We start from the raw sequence: 14,513 nt of genomic DNA on the forward strand, positions 1-14,513 counted from the left end.
GAGCGGGGCGGTTGTTGACAACATGGCGGCCGCTGGCGCCTCAGCGGGAGGAAGAGGCGGAGGGAGAGGAGGCGGCGGCCGGAGGAAGGAGTCTCATTCATAGGGAGCCCGGCTCGCTGCCCTCGCCCCCTCTCCTCCCTCCTCCCCCCCTCCCCAGCGGCCGCCTCGCCCCCTCCCCGGCACTATGTCCTTCTTCAGGCGGAAAGGTAGGGGGGCGACGGGCGGGAGGCCCGGGGCTGAGGGGCGGCTGCCGGCCTCGTCCCCAGCTCGGCAGCTGGGCCCCGGCCTGGGCCCTCCGGGGACGGCGCCCGGGCCCCGAGAGGAGCTTCGTCCCGTGAGGAGCGGGCTCCCCGCAAACGACGGTCAGTCCCGGAGCCCCCCGTCCCTGGGGCCCTTTTCCTCCCTCGGGGTTCGGGGAGGAGGGCGGGGGGAGGTGGGGAAGGGCACCGCGGGGCCTCGGGGTGTCGGCTGCGATCGGGGTTCTCGCAGGGACCCCCGGCAGCCCCGATGTTGGACTCGGGGCTGCAGCCCCCGTCCTTCCCGGGGGGCTCCGGGTGCGGCTCCCCAGGCTGCTCCCTCCCGGGGAACATCGGGGGATCGGGAGCGGGTGGCTGGTGCACAGGCTCCTATTGCTCATGGGATTTTTGAGCCCCTCTGACAGTTTACACAATTATTTTTTTCATAGTGCTGCTCTAAGGGCTTTTGTAAAAATCTAATAGGATGCTGAGGATGTTACAGCAGTAGCTTAAAAACCTCTTAATGGAAGAAGGGACCTAAGTGCTTCATAAAAGCCAAAGCAGTCCTTGGGACCAGGTGATCTTTAAGGTTCCTTCCAACCCAAACCATTGTAGAATTCTATAATACGCTTTTTTATGTTACAGAGCACCAGCTAAGATTTGAAATTTGGGACTCCTGCAATGCATACAATATTCCTGCGGCACAAATGGATACAGTTTAAATGTTCTTTGAGAGTGAAGTGTTTTGAAGGCACTTACACTGCAGCTTGTGATGAAATGTGGTGTAGTGCACTTTGAGTCTGCACGATCCGTGGTTTGAGTGGTTTTTGTTGAAAGTTGCACCTTTTAGGAAGGGCCTCATGGGACAGTGGTTCTGTTGCCTCGTAATGCTGTAGTTCAGGCAGTCTGGTTATTGACTGCTGCTCTGCCAGCACTGGCTGCTAGAATGCTCCCAGCCAAAGTAGCAGCGTTGGACATCTCATTCTTTGCAGAGGTTAATGCAGTAGGCCTGGAAGAAATGAGTTTTAACTTCTATTATATTTGCAATTCTGAACACTCATGAAGTCCACTGAAGGCTTTGCAAGTGCCATAATCTTTTTTTCAGGGTTATTTACTCCTTAATTTTGAGCAACAGAATAAAACTTTCATCCTGCTTGTGAACTGCTCAGAAATAGCTTCTGCTGTTTTATTGATGAAGCTGATTGTGGAGCTGTTGATGATTATGGAGCTGATGTTCCATCCTGATGTGTAAACAGCGTAAGCTTTGGCAAAAACTTGCTCAGGGAGAAAGTCATGAAGTGCCTAATTCAGCATAATTCATTATCTGTTTGTGTTACTTTGATTAAAGGATCTTTGGTCAGAGAAGCACAGTCAGAACTGAACTCCCAGGAGAGGCACTGGTAAAGAGGGAAGTGAGCTTTCATCTGGCTTGTATGTGAGATAATATTGTTATGGATAATCTGCATTTTAGCCACTGGCTGTTAGAGGAGATCTAAATAGTGCAGCTGGGAGAGAAGCAACAAATTAAGGCTTGTGATAAAGCTCTGTAGACTGGACACGTGCAGTCCAAACCCACATAAAAGCATAGACTGCTTCCAGCTGCAGTGTTGTTGTTGGGTAAAAATAAAAAAAAACCCAAATTTAAAGTTATAACATGTGGAAAAACCCCTCAAAACCAGTTTAGTTTGTTTGGTTTTTGAGTATGTTCCTTAGAATAAAGGTCTAGAGAACTGGGGGAAGATAACAGCTTGAGAAATTAAAGCATTAACAGGTGGCCCAGCAGCTGGGGTCTTGAGGAGAGGTTATGAACTTGTTATCAGTGAAAGCAGTCAGACTGCAGGCACAGGCACTGGGGATAACTTGGAAATAACACCCACAGTCCCACCAGCTGCCTGACCTCTGATGCTCTGTGCTGCTTGTCGTGTGCATACCTGGGGGAACAGTTCAGGTTTGTTCATTCTGCTGCATTTCAGGAGGTGAATTAAAATTCACAAATCTCACGTTGCTGCTTTGTGAATGAGGTTTTACTACTGGAAATTCCCACTAACCCCAAGATCTGGGTGGTGCTCTACAGTTCTCTGCCTTCACACTGACACCCCAGTGACAGCCTTTTTTTTGCTCTGAGTAAAGTGAAAGCAAGTTCCTTGAGTGGAACTTCACTCTTGTGCAGCTTCACTCCCTAACATTTGGTCTTGTTGTGTACAGGAGGTTTATTTTGTTCTCTGGTGTTAGCTGCTTCTTTTTGTCCTGTTTGAAGCTGGTGGGGACAAATGGAGCCTGTGTGTAAAGAGAACTTGAACCAGGAGTTTGCATTACAAGTAATAAGGACCTAATTAGACAGAGAGGAACTGTGTAGCTGGTAAGAAGGAACAGATGTATTTAAACTGAAAATAGGCTTACAGAGGGCTGTTGAAACCCAGGAATCACTGCCTGTAGGTGAGGTAGATTTGCTGAATCAACTGTTGGAATAATTATGGAAAGATGAAGCATTTGTAAAACTGTACAGAGGTGGCTTTGTCCCCACACTGGTACCTCCGTGTCCCTTCAGACATGCAGATTGTTTTCAGTGATGTTTTTTCTCCTGCCTATCAGCAGTTATGTAAAAGGTGGTTTGTTCTCCCTGGTCACGGCTGCATCGGGCTGGAGAGTTCTGTTTTAAAAGAATGCAGCTCTTTGAAGGGAGGCTTAAACCCCTCTGTCAGAGGGGGAATGTGCTGGCTGCCAGCTGAAATCTTAAATGCTGAGTTGCCAGTTCGCAGCCCTGCAAGGCTGGGACTCGTGGCAGAGGGAGGGGGGGCTGGCAGCACGGCCCTGCCGCAGCCGGGCAGGACAATTATGTAACCAGAGCCGAGTTTCCCTTTAAAATATTTAAAATACTCGGGTACGAAAAGGAAGGGCTCTTGGTTGGTTGGTTGGTTGTTTTGTGTGGGGATTTTTTGTGGTGTTTTTTTTTTTTGCCTAATCTGCTCCCGTTTTGTGATGTAAATGCTTGATGGTGCAGGGTTATGATTTGTGGTTAGGTTGGGAAGGACTCCTCAGTGGGTGTTCAGAGATGACCTATTTGTAGTTACAGCCCCAGCCTGGAGCAGCCAGAGGTTTCATTAGATGTTCTTCAGGATCACCCCTTAGTTTGTTTCCTGTGCCATCCTGTTTTATGTACTCCTTCAGCTTCTTGATTTTTGTGTTAAACAGATCTCCTCTTTCACTTCCCTTAGGAGCTTCCTTTAAAACATTTTGGGTTTTCTTAAATTGCTTTTCCAGCACAACTTTTTTTAAACTATTCTCTTCCCCTCAGTTGCTTGCCATAGGCTGCTTGGTAGTTAAACAATATTATTTGTGAGAGAATTAATTAACAGCTCTGTGTTCCTAGAACATTTCTGTGGTATCCAGCAGGCCTGAGAAGTCATTGGGTGTCTTTGGCTTCGTGGTGCTGGTTCTGAGTCCATCTCCCCACCCAGGGAGATGTTGGGTTTAGGTGTATGAATTGTAGTTCATAGAGCATCTGCCAGAGCCCTGCTCCTGAAACACATCCCTGATTCCTTCCAGTTGATGATGTTTAATAAAGTAACCTTGAATGTAGCTTTGCTTTACTCACATAGACAACAAGCATCTTTCTCAATGTTAATTTTATCACCCTGTGTTTCATTAAATTAAATTAATGGGTGATAAGGTTTTGCTTTGCAAAATAACCCAACACAAGCTTTGAAAAGCCTCTGTTGGTTTCTAGATGTTCAGATTTAAACATGAGAGATTAGTTTTAACAAAATGATAGTTTACATCTGCCTTTGCTACTTGCTGAAACTGGGAATTTTCTGTCCATTCTCTGCTAAATGCCACTGGTCACCCAAAATAGCATTAATATTTTTCTTTGTATTTTACAGTGAAAGGCAAAGAACAAGAAAAGACCACAGATGTGAAAGCAATTAAAAGTAAGATCAATACTTAGTTTGTCTCTAAATTCAGATAGCTAATATCAATTGCCATTTTTATTTTACCCAGTGAGTTCATTTCCTTAGAAGTGCAAATGTGACCTATCCCATTAAAAACAACCCCAAAACTTAATTCTGTTTCAGACTATTTATAGTAGCTAATCTTTCCTAGTCATCTTGCTGAAGCTGTAAGTACAGAAGGTTATTAAATTATGTCAGACATGAGCTTTAATTCAAAGTGATCATGCAGTTCAGTCACCTTGCTATCAGTGGCTCTTCCTTATCTACAAGAAATTGTTTCTGAAATTTCTTGCTCACCTGGAGTGTGCTTTGCAGTTTGGAGAACACAGCTTAACTGTGTCTGATTTGCAAAAAAAGCTGCCAGTGTCTGACTTGACTTTGAGTGATGAGGCTTGTGAGGCTGAAGATCTGAGTCCTGGTCAGAATGCAGAGCTGTTCTGATGCTGCTCTGTGTGATACAGAAATCTTGCTGCTAAATCTGTGAGGAGAGAAAAAAAAATCTCAGGGAGAAGGAAGTTTATAAACCACAGGAAAACAAGTTTATTTATACTGTCAGTTTTATTGTAGTACTAAAAGAAGATGGTGTAATTTGTGTGGATGTGATCTGTTACTTGTATCTCAGACAAAATCCCTTTTTGTTATTGTCAGTGTGTTATCTGGATATCAAGAGAAAATTACAGGCTTTTTTTTCACCTTGGAGATCTGTCTTTCAAATCAGATACAGGAAACAGTAAGTTGTGTCCATTTGATAGCACACCCTGTGATTTCAGTGTGACTGCCATCACTGATGAGGGGCTGGCAGAGGTTACATTACCTGTCAATAAATGTGAGAGTTTATTGTATTACACATCATGAGCTGCTGCAGGCAGGGAGCATCTTGGCAGTTTGGCAGGCAGCTACTCCACGATCTGTCTGGTGTCAGGTTAGCCAGATAGAGCTGTCTGGAGGCTTTGGAACAGGCGTTTTGGTCTTTTTATTAAGTAGAACATTTTTTTCCTCAAATGTTCATACTATTAAATTTGAATCTAATTCAGAAAAGCCTGAGCTGTTATGAGTGTGGCTCTGGCTCTGCATGAGTAGCCTCCAGCAAGTTTTCCCCAGTTCCTGTCATCTGCTATCCATTGGCCTGGGGAAAAAAAAAAAAGTGTCTTTTTTCTCAGTTATTTCAGGCATTAAATATCAAAGGCATTGGGAGAGGCAGCACTCACTCAGTGTCTTGGTACCAAACACTGCAATTGGAAAAACACTTTGCTGTAGCTTAACCTTGACTTTTTGCTCCCAAGGAATCTGTTCCCATGACGTGCAAATGTGAAATTGTCACAACCTCTGCCACCACATGTTGTGAAAATTGTGAACAAAGACAAAACTGTGCAGTGTGGAAAGCATCATCACCAAGCTGCTGGGCACCTTGAAGAAATGTCTTGTTAGGAAGTGGCTTTGGGAGCCAGAGGTGTGAGATGTCCTCACATGACATCCTAATCAAATGCAATTTCCTGAGAGCTTTTGAAACTGCTGTGAGAGTGGTTTGGGTTTTTTGGCTTTGTCATCAATGAACAATTAGTTGATGCTTTTTCCCTGGCAGAATTTGGTGTGAGGACGTTCTTTGGTTTCGGTTCTCTTTGGGCTCTAATATCCAGATGTGTTCTGAAACAGCTGGAGGAGGGCAAGGTTTATAAACCCAAGTTTCACCAGAGAAATTTCTTCATTTTCTCTGGAAACTAAAGAGAGACAAAGAAAACGTTTCTGAAAAACGTCTTGTTAAAACTCCCAGGTAGCTTTGTAGTTCAGGGTTTTGTAACACATTTTAGCCTTCAGAAAGGTGTGGAAATGGATTGGCAAGAACACTGCAACTGAGCTGAGCTGCTGGCAAAGCACTGGGCTGTACGATAGCTGTTATCAAGGAAGCAGGAAGGCTCCAGAATAATGTTTCATGTGTAAACTTAGACTTGGCATTTTTTGATTAGCTACTGAATAAGGAAAATACAGGTGGGTGGGTACCAGTGATCTGTTGGAAGTGAGTTGATTCTTGCTGCAACAAAACGTGGGTTTTTTTCTAGGGTCTTTACTCTTTCTCAGACTCTTGGTCAAAGTGGGCACACAGTGGTACCTTCAGGTTTTTAAAACAATTGACTCTTGCAAGCTCTTTGGTATATCGTGGGGTGCTTAGAAAGAGGTCTTGGGATTCTTATCTTTTAATCATTCCTGTCTTGATTCCAGCTCCACTACCAGTACATTCCCCTCAGAGAAGCACTAGAAATCATGCCTTGCTGGAGGCTGCAGGACCAAGCCATGTGGCAATTAATGCCATCTCTGCCAACATGGACTCTTTCTCTAGCAGTCGGACAGCTGCCCTTAAGAAGCAGCCAAGTCACATGGAAGCTGCTCATTTTGGAGACTTAGGTAAGGCTTCAGCAGCTCTAGAATCATGTCAACATTCCTTTTTGTCCTATGTTTATTATTGGCAGGTTCACCATCCTTTGATTTTTCAGGCAAGTGGATAAGGTAATTAATATTTTTGACTGCTGTTTCAATAGCATCTGTTTAACCTTAGAAGGGTTTTGACTGGGGGCAGTACAGTTGTTAAGAGGTTGGTGTAACCACCATTATGTTGGGGTCATCTCCTCACCAGCTGCTGTGCAGAACATTTCTGTATGGAATACCTGTGTCTGGAGTGCAATGTGGAGTCATTCCTGTGACATTTTTCTTTAGGCAGATCGTGTCTGAATTACCAGGCTGAAGAGACCAAATCAAGCCTTTCAAAGACCCTTGAACAAGTTCTGCAGGACAATGTAGCCCTCCCTTATTTTATTCAGTTTATGGAACTGCGCAGAATGGAACATTTGGTTAAGTTTTGGTTAGAGGCTGAAAGCTTCCACTCCACAACGTGGTCTCGGATAAGAGCACACAGCCTGAACACAGTGAAGCAGAGTTCATTGGCAGAGCCAGTGTCACCCTCAAAACAGCAGGAAACTGTGTCAGCTTCTCCAAGTGGATTGCTGGAGGAGAGACTGGAGGATTCTGGTGCAGTCCATCTGCTCAGGACCAAGCCAGTGGCTTTGGACAAGAAGGACAGAACTGGCAACAGCCAGAACCATGTGCTCCCAGGTCAGGGGAGTGATAATCCCAGTGTTCTTTGTCTAAGCAAATCTGAGACTGATCAGCAAGAATCTTCCAAGCTTACAGTATCAAATAGAAACAGCCCCTCCTCTGCACTAAAAGACTTGTCAGGAAAACTAATGAAAAGTAAGTACTGTGTGTTTGTTTTCTTTAAAAAGGTGGGGAGATGGGGCATGTCCCAGCTGCTGCTCACTCTGTGTGGGGAGCTACCTTGGTTCTCGTGTTCTCAGGAGGTACAATGTGATGTTGTGAGGAAGAAGCTTGTATAATTTTGTATATTGGTAATGTTAACCTGCTGTGTAAGCTGAGGGTCAGTTTGAGCCATGTATTTGACTGTCTGGTTGTTTACAAATAAATATACTGCTGAGGAGACTTTAAAATCATGATGTACTCCAATAAGCTCAGGTTAGCTCTGTTCTTACCTGTGTATCTTAAGAAATGAACTTACAATGTCCCATTCTTCCCTCACCTATCCCTGCTTGAAAGAATGGCAGAATATTTGGATGATGGGGCTGAGAGTGGATAATTAACTCCCCATGGAAGGTGGGTGCCCTGTATCATGTAAAATGGCACAAGGAATGCTTACTTGTTGAGATTGTGTGCTACTGGTTTTGTTCTTGGATTTATTTGCTAGAGTTCTTCCCCTTGTTATGATTTGTTCTCATTTGGATTCCACCTCTTCAGGGGCTACTGGAAGTAAGGATGAATACAAATGATATTTACTTTAGTTATAAGCTACATACACAGCAACCTGTTCCTCTGCTTTGCATCTGCTGAGTCCTCCCTCATCTGTTCAAGTCTTCAGACTAAAAGGAAACACTCCATTCACATTGATTCCTTTTGTTTGCCCAACTGTTTCCTTGAGCTGTATCCAATTCTCTTAATGTTTGTCTTTCTCATGTAGTTATTTCTCATGTACCTCCACAATACATAACTTCAGCCTCAAACTTGCTTAAACAACCACAATGTCATGAAAAGCACCTCTGCTTTCTGATACCTAAAAGAATTTGAAAGCACCAGGTCCTTTCTGAGAGAGCTGAAAAGCCTGGGGTGTAATTTTTTTTCAGTGTCCTGACTCTCAAAAGGTGACATGTCAAGCATACATCTTGTTCTGAGGCATCCCATTTCATGATTTAATTTTAAATTTCAGTTCCTTCATAATGGAAGTGATTTATATTCTCTATGATGAGAGCTAGAAACTGGGAACTTCACTGCAGTTCTTGCCAGAAAGGCATTAGTGCTGGGACCAAGACCTGCAGCTGAGGAAGATGGTGCTGCCTGGGCTGGTGGTAGGGAATTAGTGTTGCTTTATTCCATCTCAGTAATCAGTCTGTACTGAGCTTCTGATGACCTGGATATCAAGTAGTGGACTGAAAGCTTCCTGGGAAGGAAATGTGTTACTTTTTTAGATGGGTATCAAGGAATTCAGAGTCTGATTCTGTATTTCTTCCTTGTAGGTATAGAACGGGATGCAGTTAGTACTTTTACCAAATATATTTCTCCAGATGCTGCTAAACCAATTCCTATAACAGAAGCAATGAGAAATGACATAGTTGGTAAGAATGTATTCTGCCTACTCCTTTCAGAGCTTCCTCCTTTTCCATTAAAATGTATCTCTAATACCACACAAACTCATTTCTTCTTATTTTTGTGAATTTTAAAGTCAATTGTAAAAAGATAGTAAATGACATTACAGTTATCAGTGGGTCTGACCTTTCCATAGTGCTGTGCAGTATCCCCAGAAGAACTTTCAGAGCTTCTTGCTTAAATTAGTGAAATAATTCCTGGTGGATATGGAGGGGATCCAGATTTGAGTCTCAATCAAATCTTTTAGCCATAATATTATATAGCTGCAGTACTTTCAACTTCTCCTGACTGCACAAAAACTTTTATTCTAGTGGATTTGAACTAGAGCAATTTTTCTTTAACTAATCATCACTCATGTTTTTCAACTTGATCAGCCAAATGCACATGAAAATTAACCTGGTCTTTCTTTGCAGCAAAGATTTGTGGGGAAGATGGACAAGTGGATCCCAACTGTTTTGTTACAGCACAGTCAGTGGTGTTTAATGCAATGGAACAAGAGTAAGTGGCTTGATTGGTTTGGATTCCTGTGTCTGCTGGCCTTTTGGTTCTGTTAAAATGTTGGTGGAGGCAAAGCCATGTAATCACTTTCTGTGCAGTCTCTGTGTTTGTCGTTGTTCACTCCTCTTCCTCTAACCCCACTCCTGCCACTGTTTGCTCTTCCTGCATGCTCTGCATCTTCCTTGTCTCCTTTGGAAACCACTGCTGTTTGTTGCTTGTTTTGCCTTTATCTACCTAAAAGTAGGAGATACCTGAGACAAGAACTAACTGGTTCATGAGGTGGCTTGGGTGCTGGTGACACTTTGTAACTGATTGTTCTTCTGTCTGCAGGCACTTTAGTGAATTTTTGCGAAGTCACCATTTCTGTAAATACCAGATTGAGGTGCTGACCAGTGGGACTGTTTATCTGGCTGATATACTGTTCTGTGAATCAGCCCTGTTCTATTTCTCTGAGGTGAGTTGTTAGGATTTGGTTTGCTTTGGGTTTTTAAAATTCAATTATTCCTTTCTGTCAAGTGAAAAAAGAACAAGTATTCATTCTCTGATGATTCTAATAAAGGCACCTCAGATAGAACCAGAAAGCTGAGGGGTATCATCTTCTAGGAGGCAGAGCTTTGAACAGTTTCCTACCCATGTGTAGAACTATTTCAAATGTTCCAGCCTGGGCACAGGATCATAGAATTATTTGTGTGCATCTTCTCCAGTCACTGAGGGCTTCTAAGGGTCTCTCTGCTTTGTGGAAGCTTTGGCAGAGTCACCTTCATCTTGCCACATGCAGTTATGACTTTGAAAGCTTTAAACATTCTTGCAGCTAACAAATAGCTTTACAAGAGAGGATTGGAAGGTGTAATGTATCAAGTGACATTTGCAGGGCTTTGTACCTTGAGGGAATCATCTGTTAGTAGCAAAATAGATGTCCCAATAGTCTGACCAGCCAGTGTAGTTTGAAACAGCAAACTGGAAAGCTGAGTCAGTGTGCTGAGTGCAGTGTAAGCTAAGCATAGTGTTTCCTCTATACTTAATTTGAGACAAATAAATAGTTCTTTGGAAAGTGTATGCAAAAATTAATGCAGAAAAGAAATGTCACAAGTTGTTGGTTTTTTTTTTAACTAAATATGCAGCACTGTATCTGAAAATTCAGAATATTTATATACTTATATTTGCATCATAATATATGGACTATGGTTCTTGTTTTAAACGTGAAGCAGCAGGTTTGTGGGCACTTATTAAAAGATGCTTATTAAAACATCTTTAATTTCTTCTCTTTGTTTTTAATTTCCCTTCCAGTACATGGAAAAGGAAGATGCAGTTAACGTGTTGCAGTTCTGGTTGGCAGCAGATAACTTCCAGTCTCAGCTCGCTGCCAAAGAAGGCCAGTATGATGGGCAAGAAGCACAGAATGATGCCATGATTTTATATGACAAGTGAGGGAGTTCAACAACTCTTTCTTTCTGAAGCTCTAATTTTGTGCTTGTACTTTTGTGTTGCACTGTGCAAAATGAACTTTTTGTTTTCAAACCATAGCTGTGCATCCTTGCACTGCTGTGCTGAGATGCATTTCACTAAGGAGGCCTCTGATGTGCATGCACTCAAGGACTTTGATTCTTTATTTTTATACATGAGGAGAAAATCTATATAAGGACTTGGTTCTTAAACATAGAGTTATCAGGTTTCATTTGCTTGAGTTAATGTTTGGTCATGAAATATCAAAGCCAATTGGTTGCCATTTGACAATGTGAAGGATTTAAACCTTAGCACATGCTTCACAGGTAGGAAAACCTGAAGGTTCAGATTCTGTGATCCATTTGAAGTGGGCTGTAGGAGCTGTTACCATGCGTGGTAGAAGCTGAGTAGTTGTTCTTAGTATTTGAAAGACTCCTATTTTTAAGGAGGTGACAGATCCCTTTTGATGTCAGACTTTCCTCCCAGTAAGGTAACTTTTTTTTCCTCTGTTTTGTGCAACAGCCCCACTGGAAGATGGACATCAAAACCACTTCCAGAAGTTTGTTCCTAAGCTTCAGTGTGAGACTCATTGCCACAAGCTTCTTACCTTAGTAGGAAATAATAATTGGAGAGGAAGCAAAGCAATTCCCTCCGACTTTGATCATTCCTCCTCCTGCTCCATCCACAAAACTCAGTTGTCAGTGCTGTGCTTAGCTGACCAAATGCTGCTTCAGAGCCCTGGCTGTTACCTGCTTTGTTCCTGCTTCCAGTCTGTGTGTGAGATTCTGCTCACCAGTACTTCTGTACACTCTGTTTTTTTACCTGTATCTTCAGGGCAAGGCTTGATCAGAAATGTTAATGTGAATTGGGTTTTTTTTCCCCACTGTCCCTAGTGAGGATCAGTTGCCTGTGCCTTTTTGAAGCACCAGTTAGTGGCTGCAGCAGGATTAAAGATGTGGGAAGGGTGGGCACTAACCACTTGCAGAGTTCTGCAAATCCTTTTGTGTTGTCTTCCCCTGTCGGCTGCTGCAGGTACTTCTCCCTTCAAGCCACACATCCTCTTGGGTTCGATGACTCAGTGAGGTTAGAGATAGAATCCAACATCTGCAGGGAAGGAGGTCCCCTCCCCAACTGCTTCACCACTCCCTTAAGGCAGGCATGGACTACCATGGAGACGGTGAGAAACCTTCAGAGCCTTTCTGACCCTCAGTAAAAATGATGTGGGGTTTCACTGGGGTGTCGTGTCCCCTTCAGCACCTCAGATTTGTCTTGTTACTGACTTCCTGCTTGCCTGGAGGACAGAGAACAGAAATGTGCCAGACAGTTTTCCTCTGTCTAATTTGAGAAGATACCACCCACTTGTTTCTGTTAGTTCTCCAGCAAATGTTTGTCTTGGGTGATGATTGCAGTTTAATGGAATTAACAGTTTCCTCCCATGTGAATTGCTGTCAACAGTTTACCTGTATCAGTGGAAATGTTCCCTTCCTGCTAGTAGCAATGGTTTGCAAGTCTCATCCCAGTGATGTGTCTAATAGTGTAACTGTGGGATACTTGGATATTAGAGATTAATGATTTGTTTCTGGAGCTGCAGATGATTTTTGAACAGCACAGCAGAATAACTTTAAACCTATTGGCTTGTCAGACCTTTCTAGAGGAAAGAAAAATGTTGAGTTTAAGTTCCAGTTACTGGAGGATTTGGTTAATACATAGTTATTTTTTGTTCATTTTGCAGTAGGATTCAATTTGAAAGCAATGCACTCACTGCTCCAGAGTAATTCCATATGTGGACACTTCTACTTGTGTGCCATCAACACAAGGACTGAGTGAGATCTTTGTGTGTCCCTTCTGTTTTCTGAGCCATCTGCAGTAGTTGTGCAGAGCAGCCTTGATTAAAGAGGATTCTTCTTCTGTCTCTCAGGTTTTTTTACCTGGCTTCTTGTCCAGCAACCTTTACTACAAATACTTGAATGATCTCATCCATTCAGTACGAGGAGATGACTTTCCAGGAGGGAACATTGCACTGAATATTCATGGCCCCAGTAGCTCTCCTGACAGTGATTCTATAGGGGGCCCAGATGGCTCTGCCTCCCAGGTAAGAGTTTCTTGGTTTGATTATTTTGTAGGAAATCCTGCAGTCACTTTTCTGCACCAGTATCTAAGTTCATGCACTGTAGGGAACATATTTTGAAGATCCCTATTCCACTTTAACATTAAACCCTGTGTTCTTTTAACATGTTGAGTTTACCTGCTGCTGAGCTCAAGTTACCAGTATTGGCACAGGAGGGTGTCCATCATGCTTATTGTACCCAAGGTCTTGTGCTGCTTTTAGTTCTTTGCATCACAGTCACATTTTTATTAAGCTGTTCATACTCCCTGCAGGCTGTTTGATAGTGCCAGAACATTTAAGAGTGCTTTTTATTAGAAATCACTTTTTACCAATACCACAGTCATAACTTCTGGCAAAGTTGCCACGTGGAAATGCTACAGAATTTAAATATAAATACATAAGATTTGTGTGCTCAGTTCTACTCAAATGCCAGATCTTCTCTTCTGAAGAGTCCACACAGTTGTAGGTTTAGGGCATCTGTCTGCTCATGCATAGAGCTGTGACAGGTAATATCTGACCAGGTGGTGTGGGCTGGTTTCTTTCAGCAGAGTTTTCCCTGCTGTCCTCCTCAAGCAGGCAGTCCTGCTGGCCTGAGAGCAAAGGGTCAGACTTTGACCATGCCAAAAGAGAACTCTGATACTTTACTGCCACTCAGATGTTCTGTTTTGTGCTTTGTTTGCATGTACCTGGTTTGAGACAGAGCTGGGCATAAAAAAAGCCCATTGCTGGGAGAGGTATTCTGATAACTTGTTAGCATGATTAGAGCTCAGTGGCTGCTTCTTCACTGTACTGTGCAGACACAAGACTGTGACTGGGCTCCTTTAGCTCTGCTGCCCTTCCAAAGTCACTGGGAAATGTCCCCTGCATGGCTGCTGTGCCTGGGTTGCAGCCCAGGAGCTTTCTTTGGTGGCCTCTGGGGTGCTGCTTTCTGAGCTCTGAGTTCCTGTGCAGGCCCAGCTCCTGACACACTGAAACCAGCCCCATGAAGTTGTGTTTTTAACCAAGACTTGCCTGTTCCAAAACAAAAAATCTCACTTTGCTCAATGTACACGTAAAAGAAAAGAGAATAAGCAGATCCCAGCTGATCTGTAACCAGGTCAGCTTGCAAACTGCAAGCCCAACTGAGAGAGTAAAGCTGAGCTAGAACTGCTTTTGCTGAATTGCATTTATGGAATGCTGCAGTGCTTCCCTGGGGCCTAAATCCAGTATCTAACCCAGCACTCTTGATGTGCTCTGTTTCAAGCAACTTGGAAGCTGTACTACCTGCTTGTAATACTTGTAAGCCTCCTACCTGATTTGCAAGGAGGGGATGTTCCCCCCTAGTAGGAAAGTGGGGCATAAAATATGTGTTCTGACCATCCTGAAATACCCTGCTGCCTGATCTCTGAGCAGGAGAAGCTGCTGGTATTGGCTTGCTTGGACAAATTAGGAATGAATTGCTGCATTTTGTGGGGTGGGTTTCAGCCTGTTTGGATAGGAGAATCTCCAGGTCTCTGCATATTTTTGCATAAAGAGCAGTGCTTCCACAGAGCAGCAGGGAAGGAGTTTGCAAGGCAATAAACATTGCTGCCATAA

General features: G+C 43.4%; 1 protein-coding gene and 1 long non-coding RNA gene across 8 annotated transcripts in view; one reads left to right on the forward strand and one right to left on the reverse strand.

The window, feature by feature from the left end:
• Nucleotides 1-14,513, forward strand: part of AKAP10 (A-kinase anchoring protein 10) — a 19,976-nt gene continuing 5,463 nt past the window's right edge. For 2 of the 7 annotated variants that reach the window (XR_003988346.1, XM_030462326.1), the window contains exons 1-10: nt 8-206; nt 4,118-4,165; nt 6,404-6,586; nt 6,896-7,429; nt 8,761-8,859; nt 9,304-9,388; nt 9,719-9,842; nt 10,676-10,812; nt 11,864-12,008; nt 12,750-12,923. Coding sequence is in view for 6 of the 7 variants with exons in the window: in XM_030462326.1 (XP_030318186.1) it covers nt 185-206; nt 4,118-4,165; nt 6,404-6,586; nt 6,896-7,429; nt 8,761-8,859; nt 9,304-9,388; nt 9,719-9,842; nt 10,676-10,812; nt 11,864-12,008; nt 12,750-12,923 (1,551 nt within the window). In the remaining variant the exon portion in view is untranslated. Of the gene's footprint in view, nt 363-4,117; nt 4,166-4,843; nt 4,917-6,403; nt 6,587-6,642; nt 6,689-6,895; nt 7,430-8,760; nt 8,860-9,303; nt 9,389-9,718; nt 9,843-10,675; nt 10,813-11,863; nt 12,009-12,749; nt 12,924-14,513 lie in introns of those variants that run through there. The other 5 variants (XM_030462324.1, XM_030462325.1, XM_030462327.1 and 2 more) reach the window with 5 other exon arrangements.
• Nucleotides 4,290-14,513, reverse strand: part of LOC115599362 — a 17,404-nt gene continuing 7,180 nt past the window's right edge. Inside the window, exon 3 of the long non-coding RNA XR_003988347.1 lies at nt 4,290-4,664. This is a non-coding gene — a long non-coding RNA (uncharacterized LOC115599362). The remainder of the gene's footprint in view (nt 4,665-14,513) is intronic.

Source organism: Calypte anna, chromosome 19, assembly GCF_003957555.1.
Source record: "Calypte anna isolate BGI_N300 chromosome 19, bCalAnn1_v1.p, whole genome shotgun sequence".
Lineage (NCBI taxonomy): Eukaryota > Metazoa > Chordata > Aves > Apodiformes > Trochilidae > Calypte > Calypte anna.